At 42.1% G+C, this 16,765-nt stretch overlaps 2 protein-coding genes across 3 annotated transcripts; one reads left to right on the top strand and one right to left on the bottom strand.

The window, feature by feature from the left end:
• Positions 1–1,739: 1,739 nt before the first annotated feature.
• Positions 1,740–4,040, bottom strand: LOC306943531 (toll-like receptor 13). Its single transcript, XM_079529927.1, has 3 exons — positions 3,462–4,040; positions 2,262–2,379; positions 1,740–2,006 (listed from the first exon to the last, which is right to left on the bottom strand). The coding sequence occupies exons 1-3, from the start codon at positions 3,913–3,915 to the stop codon at positions 1,796–1,798; spliced, it is 783 nt and encodes a 260-aa protein (XP_079386053.1). The 5' UTR covers positions 3,916–4,040; the 3' UTR covers positions 1,740–1,795.
• A 6,379-nt stretch (positions 4,041–10,419) lies between these two features.
• Positions 10,420–16,405, top strand: LOC306943265 (uncharacterized protein). 2 transcript variants are annotated; one of them, XR_013792375.1, is made up of 4 exons: positions 10,420–10,599; positions 13,421–13,518; positions 14,100–15,657; positions 15,702–16,405. XR_013792375.1 is itself a non-coding variant. In XM_079529497.1 (3 exons), the coding sequence occupies exons 2-3, from the start codon at positions 13,449–13,451 to the stop codon at positions 14,657–14,659; spliced, it is 630 nt and encodes a 209-aa protein (XP_079385623.1). In that variant the 5' UTR covers positions 10,420–10,599; positions 13,421–13,448; the 3' UTR covers positions 14,660–16,405. The 2 variants fall into 2 exon arrangements, 1 of the variants encoding a protein (XP_079385623.1); XM_079529497.1 differs by having other exon boundaries at positions 14,100–16,405.
• The last annotated feature ends 360 nt before the right edge of the window (positions 16,406–16,765 follow it).

Below are 16,765 nucleotides of genomic sequence, written 5' to 3'. Positions count from 1 at the left end.
GGGCCCTAATGAGTGAAGATGTATTGTATTGATGATGTCCGTTCTCGTGTAAAGAGTGTTTCTCACTGGACTGCACTTTAAGTCCCACTGGTGTAGCATGAGTGTTTTTAGTGAGCCAACGTGCACAATATCAGCCCCCTGACTCTGATGGACCAGTGTTGCAATTAAAACAAAATAAATCAAATCATTATCATAGAGCGCAATAAACAATGCATAAATGTGTTATTGGTTACTGTAATTATTCTATTTCTGTATCATTGCAGACACCACAAGGAAGTGTTGTGTTGTGTTGTGTTGTGTTGTGTTGTACTGTACTGTGCTCAGCCAAGTCGAAGTAAAGACCCTAAATCCACCCGTTTCGACTGTTCAATCGGCAAGACCGCAGTGATCACTTAGGATCAGTACGATTGTTTTCGACGAGTATGGGCATGCTCTGCCGACTGATAAAACGAAAACCCGGAAAACGACAGGATTAAGGTTGGCGAACATGCGTTAATATTAGGACCGCGCTGCGACATGCTTGCGGTTACGTTTAGGTGAGGGTATGAGGGGAGGCTTGTTGTTTTCAGTAGGCAGTACACCAAAACGACAGGATTAAGGTTGGCGAACATGCGTTAATATTAGGACCGCGCTGCGACATGCTTGCGGTTAAGTTTAGGTGAGGGTATGAGGAGGCTTGTTGTTTTCAGTAGGCTCCCATCATGTCCAGTAGACTGATTAGATTGGTTAACGTCTTATCAATGCCAATCACAGCCAGTAGGATCCAGACTACATGCAGTAGGTCCGATCGGCTAGATAAGATCGGCGTAATAAGTAACCTACTGGGAATTATCGGTTGATTTTCACATTCACATCTTAATAGTAGCCAGATGGTCTTGTCTAAAACACTAACAAGTATATAATATAACTCCCAACTTCTCTCACTAGTTTTATAAGCAACTTAAGCATGAATTAAAAGCACTTTGGGTTTGATTATTTGTTTAATTGATCATGTTTGTAAATGAATAAAGAGTTTTCCTCATGAACAAAACAACCCATAAAGAGATTACATGTGTTTCCTTTTTCATGACAATCAGGTCAATAAACAAAAGAAAACATTGATCTCATACAGTATATGGGAAAACTGTACAGTTTAAAATAAGTGTTAGGATACATACAGTATGGAGCAATATTTCAATTACAATTTTTATATATGGTCATATATTACTATTCCTCTTACCCCATGTTAGCCATGAAATAATTAACTTGCCAACATTCTGTGTTTGAAATGTTGGTTGTTTGGCATTCCATTCATAGTCATGAGATTATGAAAATAACCTAATCATGTATACAGTATTATATTAAAGGAGCATTCAGTGATTTGGGTGATTTGGAAAACCCCCCGGTCCGCCCCGGTAACAAGATGTGCACATGCACACAGTACAGTGGGGGGACACGCAACAGGCCAACAGCACACACACGCCAAGGCCCGCCCCCGCTCGATCATGATTGGAGGAAGGCCCCTCTCTATCCTGATTGGATGAAGGCTTTACCACCTAGCCAAAAACAAAACATAAGGTTTTTTGACCCCAGGGGTTAACTGGGGACAGGGAGGAACTCCTTATATGAACTCCTATATGGTCAGCACACTCTATAGTAGGGAGGATTATCACAACAAAACAAAAAAAATAAGTGATATTTGAATTAAGTGAAATCACTGAATATACCTTTAATTAAACAGCAGACAGTAATTCATTTTAATAAGTTGTGGTTCCATTTCCCCCAACAGAACAGGCATGGTGAGGTCTCAGGTGGTTTAGGAGGTCAGGTCAGAGTGAGGTGTGTCCAGAGCTCTGCGTAGGTTCTGCCAGAACAGTCCAGGGTGCTGTCCAGCATGGGACCAGCTCAGGTAGGTGTGTCTCTTCACCAGCCTCTTCATGTGATAGTAGGGAGACAACTGGTGGGCTGGAATGTCCTCCAGAAACACCAGGATCAATACGTCCTTCTGTTCATCAAACAGACGGTAGCTGCACACAGGAGACCAGAGGACATTTACACTCAGTCAAGTTGTATTTGGCAGTTTTATTTATAATGACCAAGAAGAGCCACAGGGCAGAGTATAATGCTGTATAAACACAGTATACACTTTGTATAATAACACACAGCCTACTTCACTTCATAACACAAGCAATAGTAGTCTAAAATGCAAATAAAGGGGTCTAAATTAATTGCAATCAATCACATTAATCATTGGGCTATGACATCGGCAATACTGCCCCCACCTGGCCATCTGGATCTCCCTGGAGCACCATTCACTCTCCAGGTAATGATGGCTGATCACACAGATGATCTTTCTGCTGCCATAGATGGCATCTGTAATGTTCTCTATGATGGGTTTACCTGGAAACAAAACACAAACATTATTCACACAGTCACACCACACTCAAAACGAATTCACTTCTTGATAGACAGGCAGGCAGCACTTCTTGATAGACAGGCAGGCAGGCAGGCAGGCAGGCAGGCAGGCAGAGAGGCAGGCAGTATTACAGAGTGTAATATAATGCTACTATAGAGCGTCGCAGTCCCGCCCCCTACCAGGGCCCAGGAAATGATTCTCTGTTAATTTTCCTCATTGACATTTCAAAAAGTATTTATTTAAAGACGTTTACGCCGCGGACAAAGCCAACTCGAGTCGTGACAGCTCATGACAACAAACACCATTTTTTGGGCCGAACAAATAATTAGAAAGAAGAAAAAAACGGCAGGTTACAACACTTTTTTTGTTGTTTTTCTTCTTTGTAATTATTTGTTTGGTCCAAAATATTGTGTTTGTTGTCATGAGTTGTCACGACTCGAGTTGGCTTTGTCCGCGCCGTAACCGTCTTTAAATAAATACTTTTTGAAATGTCTATGGGAAAAATGCATTGGGAATCATTTCCTGGGCCTGGCGTCGTCATGAAAGGGGGCGGGACTGCGACGCCCCGCCCCCTACCATGGACCAGGAAATGATTCTCCGTTCATTTTCCTCATAGACATTTCAGAAAGTATTTATTTAAAGACGTTTACGCCACGGACAAAGCCAACTCGAGTCGTGACAAATCATGACAACAAACACAATTTTTTGGGCCGAACAAATAATTAGAAAGAAGAAAAAAACGGCAGGTTACAACACTTTTTTGTTGTTTTTCTTCTTTGTAATTATTTGTTTGGTCCAAAATATTGTTTGTGTTGTCATGAGTTGTCACGACTCGAGTTGGCTTTGTCCGCGGCGTAACCGTCTTTAAATAAATACTTTCTGAAATGTCTATGGGAAAAATGCATTGGGATTAATTTCCTGGTCCATGGTAGGGGGCGGGACTGCGACGCTCTATAGGCTAGACAACACAGACAGAGAGAGGTCCCTCCCGAGTCCCTACCTGCTTTACAACCATTAGTGACACAAAGAGACAGACAGTATTACTTAGAGACAGAGTGGTTTGTACCTGGTGGGAAGTCTCGGTGGTGCAGACAGAGTCTCCAGCCCTGCTCTCCCTCCAGCACTGGAAGCATTTCTCTGTAAACCCAGAGCTCATCGTGAACGTTGTAGGAGATGAAGGCATCGTAGCGCTGAGGAGACCCCCTCTTTCTTTCCTTGGCCTCATAAAGGAAGGCCAGGAAGAGGTAGTAGGCATAGAAAAGATGCAAACGCAGGAAGTGGTAGGTGAAGGATGTGAGCAGAGTTAGCACAATCACACAAGTGGAGGAAATGAAGTAGATGAAGCTAGCGTCCACCCAACAAGAATGGATGTCAAAGTCCAGAAACCTGGTTCCCTTTTTATCCAGAGGAAAGCTACAAGTGTAGCGGTGAGCGTCAACTACCAGTGTTTGGTTGTTGTTTTGCATCCACTGCTGAAAGTCAGCATTAGAACAATCACAAGCTAAAGGGTTGTCATTCATTTTAATAAACCTGAGAGCAGGGAGGAAACTGAACACAGAGACATTGATCACCGTCAACTCATTCTGGCTCAGGTCCAGCCAGGAGAGTCTAGTCAGATTGGCTTGTGTCAGGAAATCCAGGGACTTCAGATTAATGTTCCTAACGGAAAGTGTCTTCAGCTGAGGTACATATTTCCAGGCTTCGTCTGAGAATGGGTCTGGTGGTACACCATAGACATTCAAATGTTCCAAATGTTTCATATCTGAGATCATGAAGTCTGATAGCCCATAGTATTGTGAATCTAATTGTAGTACTGTGAAGCTCTTTAGGTTCTGCAGTAAGGTTGTATTATCTGGCCATTGTAACTCCTGGGGAGGTGAAAATGTCATTTTGGAGGATAAAGGGTTGACATGAAAAGTTAGATTAAGTGTTTCAAGCTCATCTAGTCCTGCCAAATATTCGTTGTTCTGCCATGGAGTCCATTCCATGTCAGTGAATTCCACGTCTAAGTTCTTTAGTGATTTCTGACTCATGAATTCCCCTCTGTTGAGGTAGTCAACATAAATGTTATTTAGATCCAATAATTCTAATTTGTGTAGACCACTCTTGAATGTGTCGCCATACGTCTCAATGAAATTGCGTTTCAGAGTTAGAACCTTTAACTCATTAAGATGTTGGAAAACACACGGTTTGAGTTCATATATGTGGTTGTAATCTAGAAGAAGGTGTGTGACTCTGGTTAAATTTAAGAAGTCTGAGCAGCTTAAATCACGAATCTTATTGTAACGTAAGTTTAGGATTTGAAGCATGGAAAGATTTTTAACATCGTCTGGTACTTTGGAAAGGTGGTTCCTGGAAAGGTTCAGGTGACTGAGTTGGTTCATTTGTTTTATTGAATCCTTAGACAGGTCAGTCAGGTCACCTGACAGCTCCAGGGTGGTTAGCTGAGTACAAGGTGACAGCGTTTCACTAAGGTTGGCATTGAGTCTACCACGCAGGATGAGTGTCCTCAGTGTGGGTATTTTGCAGACAGTATTTAACAGATCTCTGTCTATGAACACATGGTAGTCCAGCTGTAGGTATTCCAGTGAATCCAGGCTCTGCAGAGCCTTTCTGGTGGAGTTAAATGAATGAATGGAAGCAATCAAATAGACCCTAGTTATATTCCTTAGAAAATACTTGTCTGGTATGTCCCACTCCCATCCATATGGGAAACAACACTGTGACAGGTCGATTGTCTTAAGATACGGAAATACAACTGTTGTGATACTAAACTTTTTTATCGACTTTGAATTGATTCGCAACTCCCTGAGCTCAGAGGACATGTTTAATGGCAGATCTTTTGACTGAAAAGACTTGAACTCCTGAATCGTGATGTTCAGCACCTGTAAGCTTGGTAATTGTAAGATGGTGATAATGTCTGTCATTTGATGGGACGTCAATGTCACACTTAGTTCCTGTAAGTTGGTGAGTGACTGGAAGGCAGCAGGGTTGATGGTATGGATATTGTCATGATCCAAGCTCAGTACCAAGAGGTTAGACAGTCCCTGAAACATGTTGTCTGTCAATCTTTTTAGTTGCCGGTTATTGTCCATACGGAGCACTTTAAGTTGCACCAAAGGGACAAAAGCCCCGTCATCTACATGAGTTAATATGATATTATTACTAAGGTCCAAATCCTTGAGATTTGACAGATTGTAAAAATCTGTCCTGTGTATCTCTTCAATTTGATTCCACTGTAGGGTCAATGATATTACGTCTGTGGGAATGTCATCTGGTACGCTATCAAGTTCACAATTATCACAATCCACTGAAACACCAGAAGTGACGTTGTCAGAGTAAAGAATAGTGCAGTTTTTCAAGAAGTAAGCCAGTGTGGGACTAAGATGAAGCGTGAACAACAGAAATAAGAAGGAGAAACAATGGCAGCTTCCTGTCTGAAGCATCATGGCTGTCTTCAGGGTCAACTGTCAGGTACTTGTGGTGGAGTAACTCTGCTGTGGACACTGGTTGGTGACAACACTGTTCAGCATTGATGATCTAAAGAGGATACAACAGTAAAACATTTACAATACACAATGCATGCACCCTTTGATTTGTTCTACATTCTCAGTATATTCCATGTCTCATGTTCCCTTTAAAGCTATTGGGCTCCATTTTCGTCACCGCTAAACCCCTTATCCCTAAACTTCTTTGCCTTTTTTTACTATTTTGAAAAACATTTTTGAGTAGTTCAACTAGCCAATCTACATTGACATGTTGTGAGCTTGTAGACTGGCCATTTTAACTATTCAATTTTTTTTTGCAAAATAGTAAAAAGAAAAGAAAAAAAAAAGGCAAAGAAGTTTAGGGATAAGGGGTTTAGCGGTGACGAAAATGGAGCCCATGGCATCATGTGTGGACAGACGTCCAATGTCCTTGTCATTTGGGACTCACAATAACTGAAAAAGACTTACAAAAAAAAGAAAAGTTCAAAGGTCAACTTTCAAATGAAGCTGTACACAGAAGAACTCTCAAAACTCTCTATCCACTTCTCCATTTAGCCACTTTCACTTCACTGACAGTCATCAAGACATATATCTGATCAGGAAAAAAACAAAAGGGAACAAAAGGGAACTGTGTCTGTTGTTCTGCTCCATGTTTTATAAACGCTGTACTGCCATGACAACTGATGACTCATAACTGTCTGTCTGTCTCTTTCTCGGTTCGCCTTCCTTTCTTGTAAAGGAGGGTGTACTGTTCTTGTCATTTACATTTAAATAGATCAATTCAAATGTGTAATATATACAACAAAGTATACGTCTCTGTCTGTCTGTCTGTCTGTGTTGATATGAATGTGATATTTTGAATGGCTTGTACTAGGGTAATTAGTTGTTTGTAATTACGTTTTTTATTACGTTGTGGTTTTAAATTGTTGTATATTGTTGATAAGACCTTTTTTATGATTTATTTTGTGGCTTTCGCCTTTATTTTATATTTTTATGGAGGGACAGACAGTAGGCTGACAGGAAATGGGGAGAGAGATGAGGGGGGGGGGGAGACATGCAGTAAAGGCCGTCGGGATCGTGAGTCGAACCCGCGGCACACTGCCAGACTGGATTACCAGCCAAGGTGCCTGGACCACTGAGCCATGGCCCAGGCCGTTGATAAGACCTTTATTGATCTTGTGGGGGAAATTCAGGCACCAAAGACCTGGATACACTTAGCCTAAGTACCGTACAGCCTGTGCATTAGCGCAGGGGTTCTCAACCCGTGGGTCGCGACCCCTCGGGGGGTCGCCAAATTATTTTAGGGGGTCCCCAAATTATTTTCAAAAAAAAAAAAAGATTTCTTTTAAAATTTTATTTTCACGATTTTTCAAAAATAGCAGATCTACAAGCTCATAGCGCGCCACCGAGTGGCGCGCTATGAGCTTGTAGATCTGCTATTTTTCAATAGCTAAATTATAACAATGCTTAAAACACCAAAAGGGGTACCCGCCCAAAATGGTTTAAGGTTATTGTAGCAGTCAATTTATATTGGGGGTCGGGAGGGGGCGGGGCGGGGGTCCCGAGACATTGCCAAAGCATTTCCGGGGGTCCCCGGCCAAAAACGTTGAGAACCCCTGCATTAGCGTACATTATCCCTATTATATAAGAATATAACACAGACAAGTCACAATGAACAGTACTTTCCAGGATGAAGGAATTATAATATTGGATCCTACCTTTCTGAACGTCAGTGACAACAACCATTCTTCCAGTGTTTTACCCAGCCAGGAATTAAGTCCATTTGACCACAGCTCAACTGGCACCTCAGAAATAACATGAGTTGACAAATTGTGAAAGAGGAAGCACCCTGAAAATGCAGAAATGCTTCAAAAAAACAAATCAAGAAAGACTTCCCTTTAGTGGAACTAGGACAGAAAGTACACACCAGTGTAAAGAGGTCAAGGTCAGACTCCACCTTAGCTCGTAGTGCGAATGCTATCAATGCATTGAAAGGGACAAAATCATGTTTAACCACAGCATTGAATGCTAGTCGTCTACTGACCTACCAAGATCTCAGTAGCTGCATTCTGTGCGTTGATCACAGCTACTGTCTTGACAGCGACGACGTGCGTTTGTCAACTGACTTACATGGCCATTTATATATGTCTTTATGACATGACATTCCATATGTTGATCCTTCCCCATCCATCCTTCCTCTTCGATGTCTCCCTTTTGACTGATACCTGTCCATTTAATTAAACTCTAGACGGGCCTGCCCCAAAGCTATTCGTGCAGCCGCGCCTGGCAGCCGGCGAGGTCACTTCTCACCCTCAGGTGTCTTACTGGTATCAAAACCTGTACACTCAAGACACGCTCCATATATGGCCCTTTAGGGCGAGGTCACTTCTCATCCTCAGTCGTCTTACTGTACATGTTTTCCCTTTTTTACCTATCCGTGTATCCTATATGATGATTTTTGCATAGAAGTGTATATTTGTTTTTTGTTTGTCTTTAAATGTTTTGATGAATTGAAAATGAACCATTAACCGTAAACAAGTCTTAGTGCTTTTTCTGGTTTTATCCTCTTAGCAGATTTTGTATTGACCTGTACTTTCCTTGAACTGTACCCAATCTGCAAACTGTTAATTAAACAATTTCCAATCAATAAATCAATCAATCAATCAATCAATCAATCAATCAATCAATCAATCAAAAATAACCTTGAGTCACCTGTTGAGGAGCTGCTGGTCAGTGAGTTTGGACAGAGTCATCATTGAGAGACAGAGGAGTTCATCACTGGTACGGCCCTTTCTGAAACCAGTCCCTTGACTTGAAGTGCTCTCGGGAGGTTCCCTCGTCAGAAAGTGCCCCTCCAGCTGAATCAAGTTCCCTTGATTAGGGTGCTGGGTATAAAAAAAACGGTTTGGAAATACCCTCGCCCTCCTTGTGCAGAAACAGGAAACAGACACCATTCGTTGCCATGGTTACCATCATGCAATTGTGTTACCTGTTATTTTGTTTGTACAGTTATATTGCATTGCATCGTGCATGTTTGTGTGACATGTGGATTTCATTAATATGGAAAAAGGAAATACAGCGAGACTGTCAAAAATGACATGTCATATACATACATGGTGTTTATAAATCATTGTGTTAAAAGTTGTTTTGTTTGAAACAAAACAACTTTTAACACAATGATTTATAACAAATTGTTTGTGTGGTTTCATTTATAGTTTTTTCACGGTGGGGTAAATAAAGAGCCCTTGTGAACATCAGTTGGAGCGTTGTATATTCTGCATCAGATGAAGATTGTTTAGGAGCAGTTTATTTATCATTTATTTGTGGTGGTACATACATTTGTAGGTCGCGGTTTCCATGCGGACAGAGAGCAGGGTTGCACAAGGCAATCGAGTCCAATCCCAATTGCCTCCCTCAAGCCCTGAGCCCTGAACCCTCATTGACTTTACTGACTTCAGCTGTATAAGTGCTTGAGGGTGAGAGGCTGCAAGGGCTCCAAATTGTTGTGAAAGGAATGGGACAGCACTTTGAAGATGAATCCGCCATTCATGACACTTTGCATCACTTTATAAAACCTGTCCTTATTCACAGCCAGTGCCTACATGCATGACATGTCTATCATGTCTATTTATGTCGTTTTATTATTAGTTTCATAAATACACTTTCCTGTGTGATAGGGGTTGTAATATTCATATATAATAATATTCATCATAAATTGCATTTCCATATTATTTTACTTTGCTCATTAGTCATTTCTCATCATGTTTCCCTTATTATTATTATTGTTATTAAATATATAGCCTATCCTTCCATTCCGTCTCCCTTTGAGAACAGTGAGAAAGCACTATTGTGTTTGTTGACATTCTAACCGCGGTACATAACTAATTTGCATACTTAAATGATTGACGTTCGGAGGATCCCCCTCATTCCCCTGGTAACGCTATGAATTTCTTTGCCAAAGTCAGCTAAAGTCAGCATCGATGCTGACTTTGGCAAAGGGCACATAAAGGGGCGGGGCTGAGCCCTCACTGACTTACCGATTTCAAATGGGACATCCCTCAAGCCCTCGCAGACTTCACATGAACGCGCAGCTAAATCAGTGAGGGCTCATTGAGTCAGCAAGGGAGTGGATTGGGATTGGGCCCTAGATCGGCACAGACTCGCTCTTGAGGGCTTTATAAGCCACTTCCATTCAAGGCTTCTTGGTTTCGGACGATACTTACTATGGCGCAGCCTCGCGTGAACGCGCATATCGAGGGCAAGTGTGTAGAGCGAGTGGCGAGGAGCTGGTTTCAGAAAGGGGGGTAGGTTCCCAAGTTCCAGCCTATGCTTCCAGCAGGGATGGATTCTGACTACATGATGACCCCTGGTGGCCACAAACTCAAACAACACAGACAGAGCCAGAACCAGACAGTCAGTCACATTCACTGCACATGACATAACCATAGGCGCTGGAGGAGAGGTCAGAAGGGTCTATCTCTATGTGTATTGGGATATGAATGGTTTAATTAGTCATTTGTAATTTTAGTAATTTGGCACGCAGTCTTTGCCATTCCACTGGTGATGTCACCCGGCCGGAACTCAAGACTAGTGTATGTTGCAACACGGATGAGAGAAAGATACGGACACGTCTCCGGTGTCCGTGCCTCTCTCGTCCGGGTTTATCCATCAAACAACAAACCGCAGAGAGTGGACGAACACAGAACGTTTCATAATGTAAGTTTGCAGTGCACAGACCTTTCTTTGTGTATCTTTGTGTCTGAGATTGTCTTTGCACGGCCAGACAGGACAGTCTGTGCAAAGTTGTGAAAACAGGAGGAATTTCCACCCGAAGATCAAAGACTGTTTGTTTTATTGTGAGCTAACGATAATGCTAAGCTATAGCCTCGAGTACGGGGACCGCATGTAAATCCGACGAGTACAGTCTAGAGTTGAACTTGAACCAGTTGGTCGTTTTGAGGGACAGACTGTCCTTTTCAACCTGAAGACACAAAGAGCAGAGCTTTGAGCAACCATGCAGGGCTTCACTTAGCCCCATATGTGCCCTCAGTCGGGGCGACTGTGGCTCAAGAGGCAGAGCAGGTCGTCCAATGATCCATGGGTCGGCGGTTCGAATCCCGGCTCCTCCTGGCTACATGTCGAAGTGTCCTTGGGCAAGACACTGAACCCCAAATTGCTCCCGATGTGCTGGTTGGTACCTTGCATGGCTTCCGCCGCAATCGGTGTATGAATGTGTGTGTGGATGGGAATGTAATACACAATCTATGTAAAGCGCCTTGGATAAAGGTGCTATATAAATGCACCATTTTAGCGTAGTGCTGAGGGAACATACTGGGGCTAGGCTTCACTCAAAGTTCCTCTGGCAACGTGGGACGAGATTGAGAAGACAATCACAATTCAAAGGAGCTTTATTGGCATGAGAAAAAAAACATACGTTTACATTGCCAAAGCAAGTGTCAAAATGTAATAAGTTGAAAATGGGGAAAGTATATACAGTTGGAGGGGCTACACTACAGCATTTTGTAAACGGAGCTATCATGTCACATTGCATGGTTTTTTTTTTGAAACAAATGGCAGCAAAAACAATTGCAGTCACTTAGGTAGAAATGGCAGCATTTCTTCTCAGGATTGTTTAAATAGTATAAAGAAAAACTCAGACTTAAGATGTGTTTAAAGGCAGCAGCTCTGTTTACACGTGCAGTAGGTTTAGCGGTCTACTTGGTACAGATAGTAGTCGGTGGTTGTATTCTATCGGCCAACTGTTTGTCGCGACCATTCATAAATGTTAGTGTCTCTTACAGAAGACAGTGAGTGCATGGACTGAAATACCTATAAGAAATGGAAAAATCGGCACACCAATTCAGGCTCCCAAGTTTCTTTACTTTTAATCAGGTAACATTTCTGGCCGCAGCCCTTCCTCAGACCTTCCTCAGACCTTCCTACCTTCTAAAAGTAAAGAAACTTGGGAGCCTGAATTGGTGTGCCGATTTTTTCATTTCTTATATGACTTATTTTTGATCCAGCACCCAGCCTAAAGGTATAGATGTGCATGTCGTTTTTGATCCAGCACCCAGCCTAAAGGTATAGATGTGCATGTCCTTTTTGATCCAGCACCCAGCCTAAAGGTATAGATGTGCATGTCCTTTTTGATCCAGCACCCAGCCTAAAGGTATAGATGTGCATGTCCTTTTTGATCCAGCACCCAGCCTAAAGGTATAGATGTGCGTGTCCTTTTTGACTGTTGTTCAGCCTCCTCCACGGACTGAAATACCTACCACGTTAACCTGCTGCTAAACTATAGACCCTTTCTGAACCTTTGTTTACCTTTTCTGTATTTGGGACGACAGTAACGTCCCAAATAAAGAAAAAGGTAAACACGCGTCCCGAAAGGGGACAGTGCACATCTGTGAACGTACACCAAAAGCAGGCCTTAAACCTGTGTGTGTGTGTGTGTGTGTGTGTGTGTGTGTGTGTGTGTGTGTGTGTGTGTGTGTGTGTGTGTGTGTGTGTGTGTGTGTGTGTGTGGAGATGCTGGGCAGCTGGATGTGAAAAAGGTTATTCATAATCAAAGTGCTCTGGGAAAAAAATGTACTTGCCCTGTTGACAAGTGATTAACACAATAAGCTACTCCTTCCTTATTGTCTGGTATTATAGAGCGTTGCAGTCCCGCCCCCTACCAGGGCCCAGGAAATGATTCTCCGTTAATTTTCCTCATAGACATTTCAGAAAGTATTTATTTAAAGTCGTTTACGCCGCGGACAAAGCCAACTCGAGTCGTGACAAATCATGACAACAACACAATTTTTTGGGCCGAACAAATAATTAGAAAGAAGAAAAAAACGGCAGGTTACAACACTTTTTTTGTTGTTTTTCTTCTTTGTAATTATTTGTTTGGTCCAAAATATTGTTTGTGTTGTCATGAGTTGTCACGACTCGAGTTGGCTTTGTCCGCGGCGTAACCGTCTTTAAATAAATACTTTTTGAAATGTCTATGGGAAAAATGCATTGGGATTCATTTCCTGGGCCATGGTAGGGGGCGGGACTGAGACGCTCTATAGAGCGTCGCAGTCCCGCCTCCTACCCTGGACCAGGAAATGAAACCCAATGCATTATTCTCATAGACATTTCGTAAAGTATTTATTTAAAGACGGTTACGCCGCGGACAAAGCCAACTCGAGTCGTGACAACTCATGACAACACAAACAATATTTTGGACCAAACAAATAATTACAAAGAAGAAAAACAACAAAAAAAGTGTTGTAACCTGCCGTTTTTTTCTTCTTTCTAATTATTTGTTTGGTCCAAAATATTGTTTGTGTTGTCATGAGTTGTCACGACTCGAGTTGGCTTTGTCCGCGGCGTAACCGTCTTTAAATAAATACTTTAAGAAATGTCTATGAGAATAATGCATTGGATTTCATTTCCTGGTCCAGGGTAGGAGGCGGGACTGCGACGCTCTATTGAAGCTGAGAATAAGATGAGTTTCTGGTCTTAATGAATCCTAAACTCCTCTGGGATGTTAATGGTATCTTTCCAGACTCAGTGGAGTCCAGACAGCAGCTCAGATGAATTCTCCAGACCCAGCTAGACCTGTTCCAGGGAATAAGGAGAAACCTGAAGACCAGCCAGACCTCAGTAAGTCTCTCTCTTTTCCAGCTTCAAGGCGTTTTTCATTGTCAGTTAATTCAACAGTTACTAGTTGCTGCGGACAAATGTAGGCTGTTTTATGGAAACGGTTGTTTGTGTTGAATGTGCTAATTGCACAGAATTATTAAAAAGAGACAACATGTAGCAAATTACTTTGATTACACATTGTGTCATTGACAGAGTAGAAATGGAAGGCCAAGCCATAAACAAATGCACATTGCACCTCTTATTTGTATTTTTGAGTGGTGCAACCACTCCCTTACGGACTTATGTGTGTGGGTGGGTGCCTGCCTGGCTGGCTGGCTGGCTGGCTGGGTATGAGCATGAAAACGGCATGGTTGTTTTTCACCACCTGTGCGCAACCTAACGCACACACAAACACACACGCACATATTAACTGTATATATGATGATTTCGGGTGTGCCAGTACAGTACAGTAGAGGGTACAGTAGAGGGACCGGCACACGGTAACTCTGTCATTTCTCAACCGTTTCCCCGGAAACCCCCACACGGAGTTACACCACTCACTTCACACGGGTGTGATTTTTATTTGTATTTTCTGCTCCTAGACGAGGACGTTTCTCCTGAAGAGCAGCTCCAGGAGGAACCAGAGCCTCCACACGCTACAGAGAATCGGGAGGAGCTACGTCAAAGACCAGAGGAATCTGCAGTGAAAAGTGTAGTTGCTGAAGACATCTCTTCACACCGCCCTGAAGTTGAGGGAGAATCTGACACTGAAGTCACTGGGGAGACGAGTGGAGGAGGTGGCCCCACTGGGGAGACGAGTGGAGGAGGTGGCCCCACTGGGGAGACGAGTGGAGAAGGTGTCCTCACTGGGGAGACGAGTGGAGGAGGTGGCCCCACTGGAGGGAAAACCTACGTGTGTAAACTGTGCAACAGGAGTTTCAGCCGTATAAAGTATTACAAGAGGCACCAGGTGATTCACACCGGAGAGAAACCTTTCCAGTGTAAACTCTGCGACATGACTTTCAACCGGGTGGAGTATCTCAAGAGACACCAGACTGTCCACACCGGAGAGAAACCATTCCGTTGTAAACATTGTGACGGGTGTTTCAACCATCCAAATGGTCTCAAGAGACACCAGCGTATCCACAAAGGAAAAAACTGAAGTGACTGAAGCTCTTGTCACGATGTTAACAGTGTGACAATAGCTTCAGTCAGTTAAAGGTAGTGTAAGTGATTTTCTTTGGTTAAAATAAGTGTTAAACTCTATATTGTGATAGTACTATTTAGTGTTTGTTGCAGTAACAGGAGTCTCCATGTCTCTCCAGCTTTTTATTAAACAGAAAATGCATTTTCAGAAACTGAAACTGGGAGACCAATTGTATCCAATTAGGATAGAGAACGCAGTCGGGGCACAGATTGAACAAATGTAAGTGTAAGTGAGGACACAAAGAAATGAGCAGACCAAATTGGAACTGGAACACTATAAAGAAAATAATCTTGTCAATTGCTACTCTCTCCTGATTGGCTGTAATTTTGTCACCTACCTGAAAATGTTTTTTTTTCTTCTGTTTATTAAAGATCTGGAGAGACAGGGAGACTCATGTTACTGAACAAACACACATTACTATCACTATAGTGATTTAACCTTTTAACAAAGAACTTTGTTTTAACCAAACATCACTTACTGCCCAAAAGGTAGATCGTGATATACCAGTAGATCGGCCCCTAAAATATATATATATATAATCTATCACTTGAATTAAGGTGACTTGATTGATTTATGTAAAAAGGGTCTGTCAGCTCAAACCCACAATGCAATACATTGTTTCCAAGAGTGTTGCACAAAAACATTCAGTAGCATTACAAAGTTAATATATACAAGAAAACCTACCAATTCCATTTCTCCTCTATTTCCTGTTCCAAGTGTGTATTTAACCATTTCCAGCAAAGGGATAATAATTATTTTGGTCAGTAGGTCTTGTTGAGCTGGTCATTTTGAAGGTAGTGTGGGCACCCCCTTAAACACATTTAGACCTGCGGACGTTTCTACAAATGTCTTCTAAATCCATGTTTCTATGTCAGTGGTTCTCAAACATTTTCATGTCAAGGACCCCCAAGATTATATGTAATTGGCCACTGACCCCCATCTGAAAATATGTTGTTTGAGTTCAAAACGTTCGCTCTGAAAAAATATATATTCAAAGATTTGAGTTAAAAACGTTTGCTCTGAAAGAATATATATTCAAAGATTTGCGCCACATTTTCATGATTTTCTTTTTCAAAAATAACAGACCTACAAGTTCATAGGAGCTTGTAGATCTGCTATTTTTTTAACAGCTAAAGCGTAACATAATGCTTAAAACACCAAAAGGGATTCCCGCCCAGAGTGCCCAAGTGCTCTGAAAATACATCGGTGCATTCCCACCACAGGTGGAAACATATGTTGGTGGGGGAAAAAAATTCCACTATAAATTAGCTCACCGTGAATATCAAATTAAACGGCTGTATGTTGGCAGTGAGTTGGATAGACGGGCAGAAATATTGTGGATATTTTATTCGAAAACCACTGATCCAGTAGAACAGATGACCCTATTGAGTTGCCTTGCCTTCTACTACCACCTAGTGGTTGTGGAGTGGAAGTGCCGCAAATAATTACGCTTAGTGTCTCTTGGGAGAAAAGACCCAGACAGCAGCAAGATTTGTGAATTGTTGCGACAAAAGGTTAGCTAATGGCATACAACCACCCTAAGGACTAATCTGTACCAAATAGACCTACTGCACTGTATGTAAACAGAGCTGCGGCCCAACTGTATATACTTTACCCATTTTCAACTGTTTTTATTGTATTTTGTTTTGGAAATGTAAACGTATGTTTTCTCATATGCCAATAAAGCTAATTTGAATTGAATTGAATTGTCTGTGTGCTGCTCTCCGATTGGCCCAATTTGTGATGTGCTCGTCTCTGATAGGTTTAGATATTCTGTCCAGTCTACGGAAACCGGCCGTGTGAAAACCAGACGGAACGTATTTGTATCCCAAATGGCAGGTTTTACAATTCACCGTCTTTTTTTGCGTAAAGTTTAGTTATATGTAATTTGGTAATTTTACGAGTATGCAGCTATTTTTATCCCGTCTGTTAGATTTATGAAATCACAGATAAACTTGAGTCACTGTAGGTTTCCTGCCGGAGGATAATATGGGCAGGGCTGGCTGACAGTGTTGCCATGTCTGCTTATTATAAGCGACTTTGGGCTGGTTTTTCTGTAGA

This window comes from Electrona antarctica, assembly GCF_951216825.1.
Source record: "Electrona antarctica genome assembly, chromosome: 19".
Classification (NCBI taxonomy): domain Eukaryota; kingdom Metazoa; phylum Chordata; class Actinopteri; order Myctophiformes; family Myctophidae; genus Electrona; species Electrona antarctica.
Note: the sequence above shows the minus strand (reverse complement) of the source record. Positions and strands in the feature narration are given on the sequence as shown.

Excerpts from the sequence above, each read along its gene's own strand:
- LOC306943531 (XM_079529927.1), bottom strand. The coding sequence starts at position 3,915 with ATGAATGACAACCCTTTAGCTTGTGATTGTTCTAATGCTGACTTTCAG. Across the intron at positions 2,380-3,461 it reads CCACCGAGACTTCCCACCAG|GTAAACCCATCATAGAGAAC; the intron begins GTACAAACCACT and ends TTTTGTTTCCAG. Across the intron at positions 2,007-2,261 it reads AGGGAGATCCAGATGGCCAG|CTACCGTCTGTTTGATGAAC; the intron begins GTGGGGGCAGTA and ends TCCTGTGTGCAG.
- LOC306943265 (XM_079529497.1), top strand. The coding sequence starts at position 13,449 with ATGAATTCTCCAGACCCAGCTAGACCTGTTCCAGGGAATAAGGAGAAA. Across the intron at positions 13,519-14,099 it reads TGAAGACCAGCCAGACCTCA|ACGAGGACGTTTCTCCTGAA; the intron begins GTAAGTCTCTCT and ends TTCTGCTCCTAG.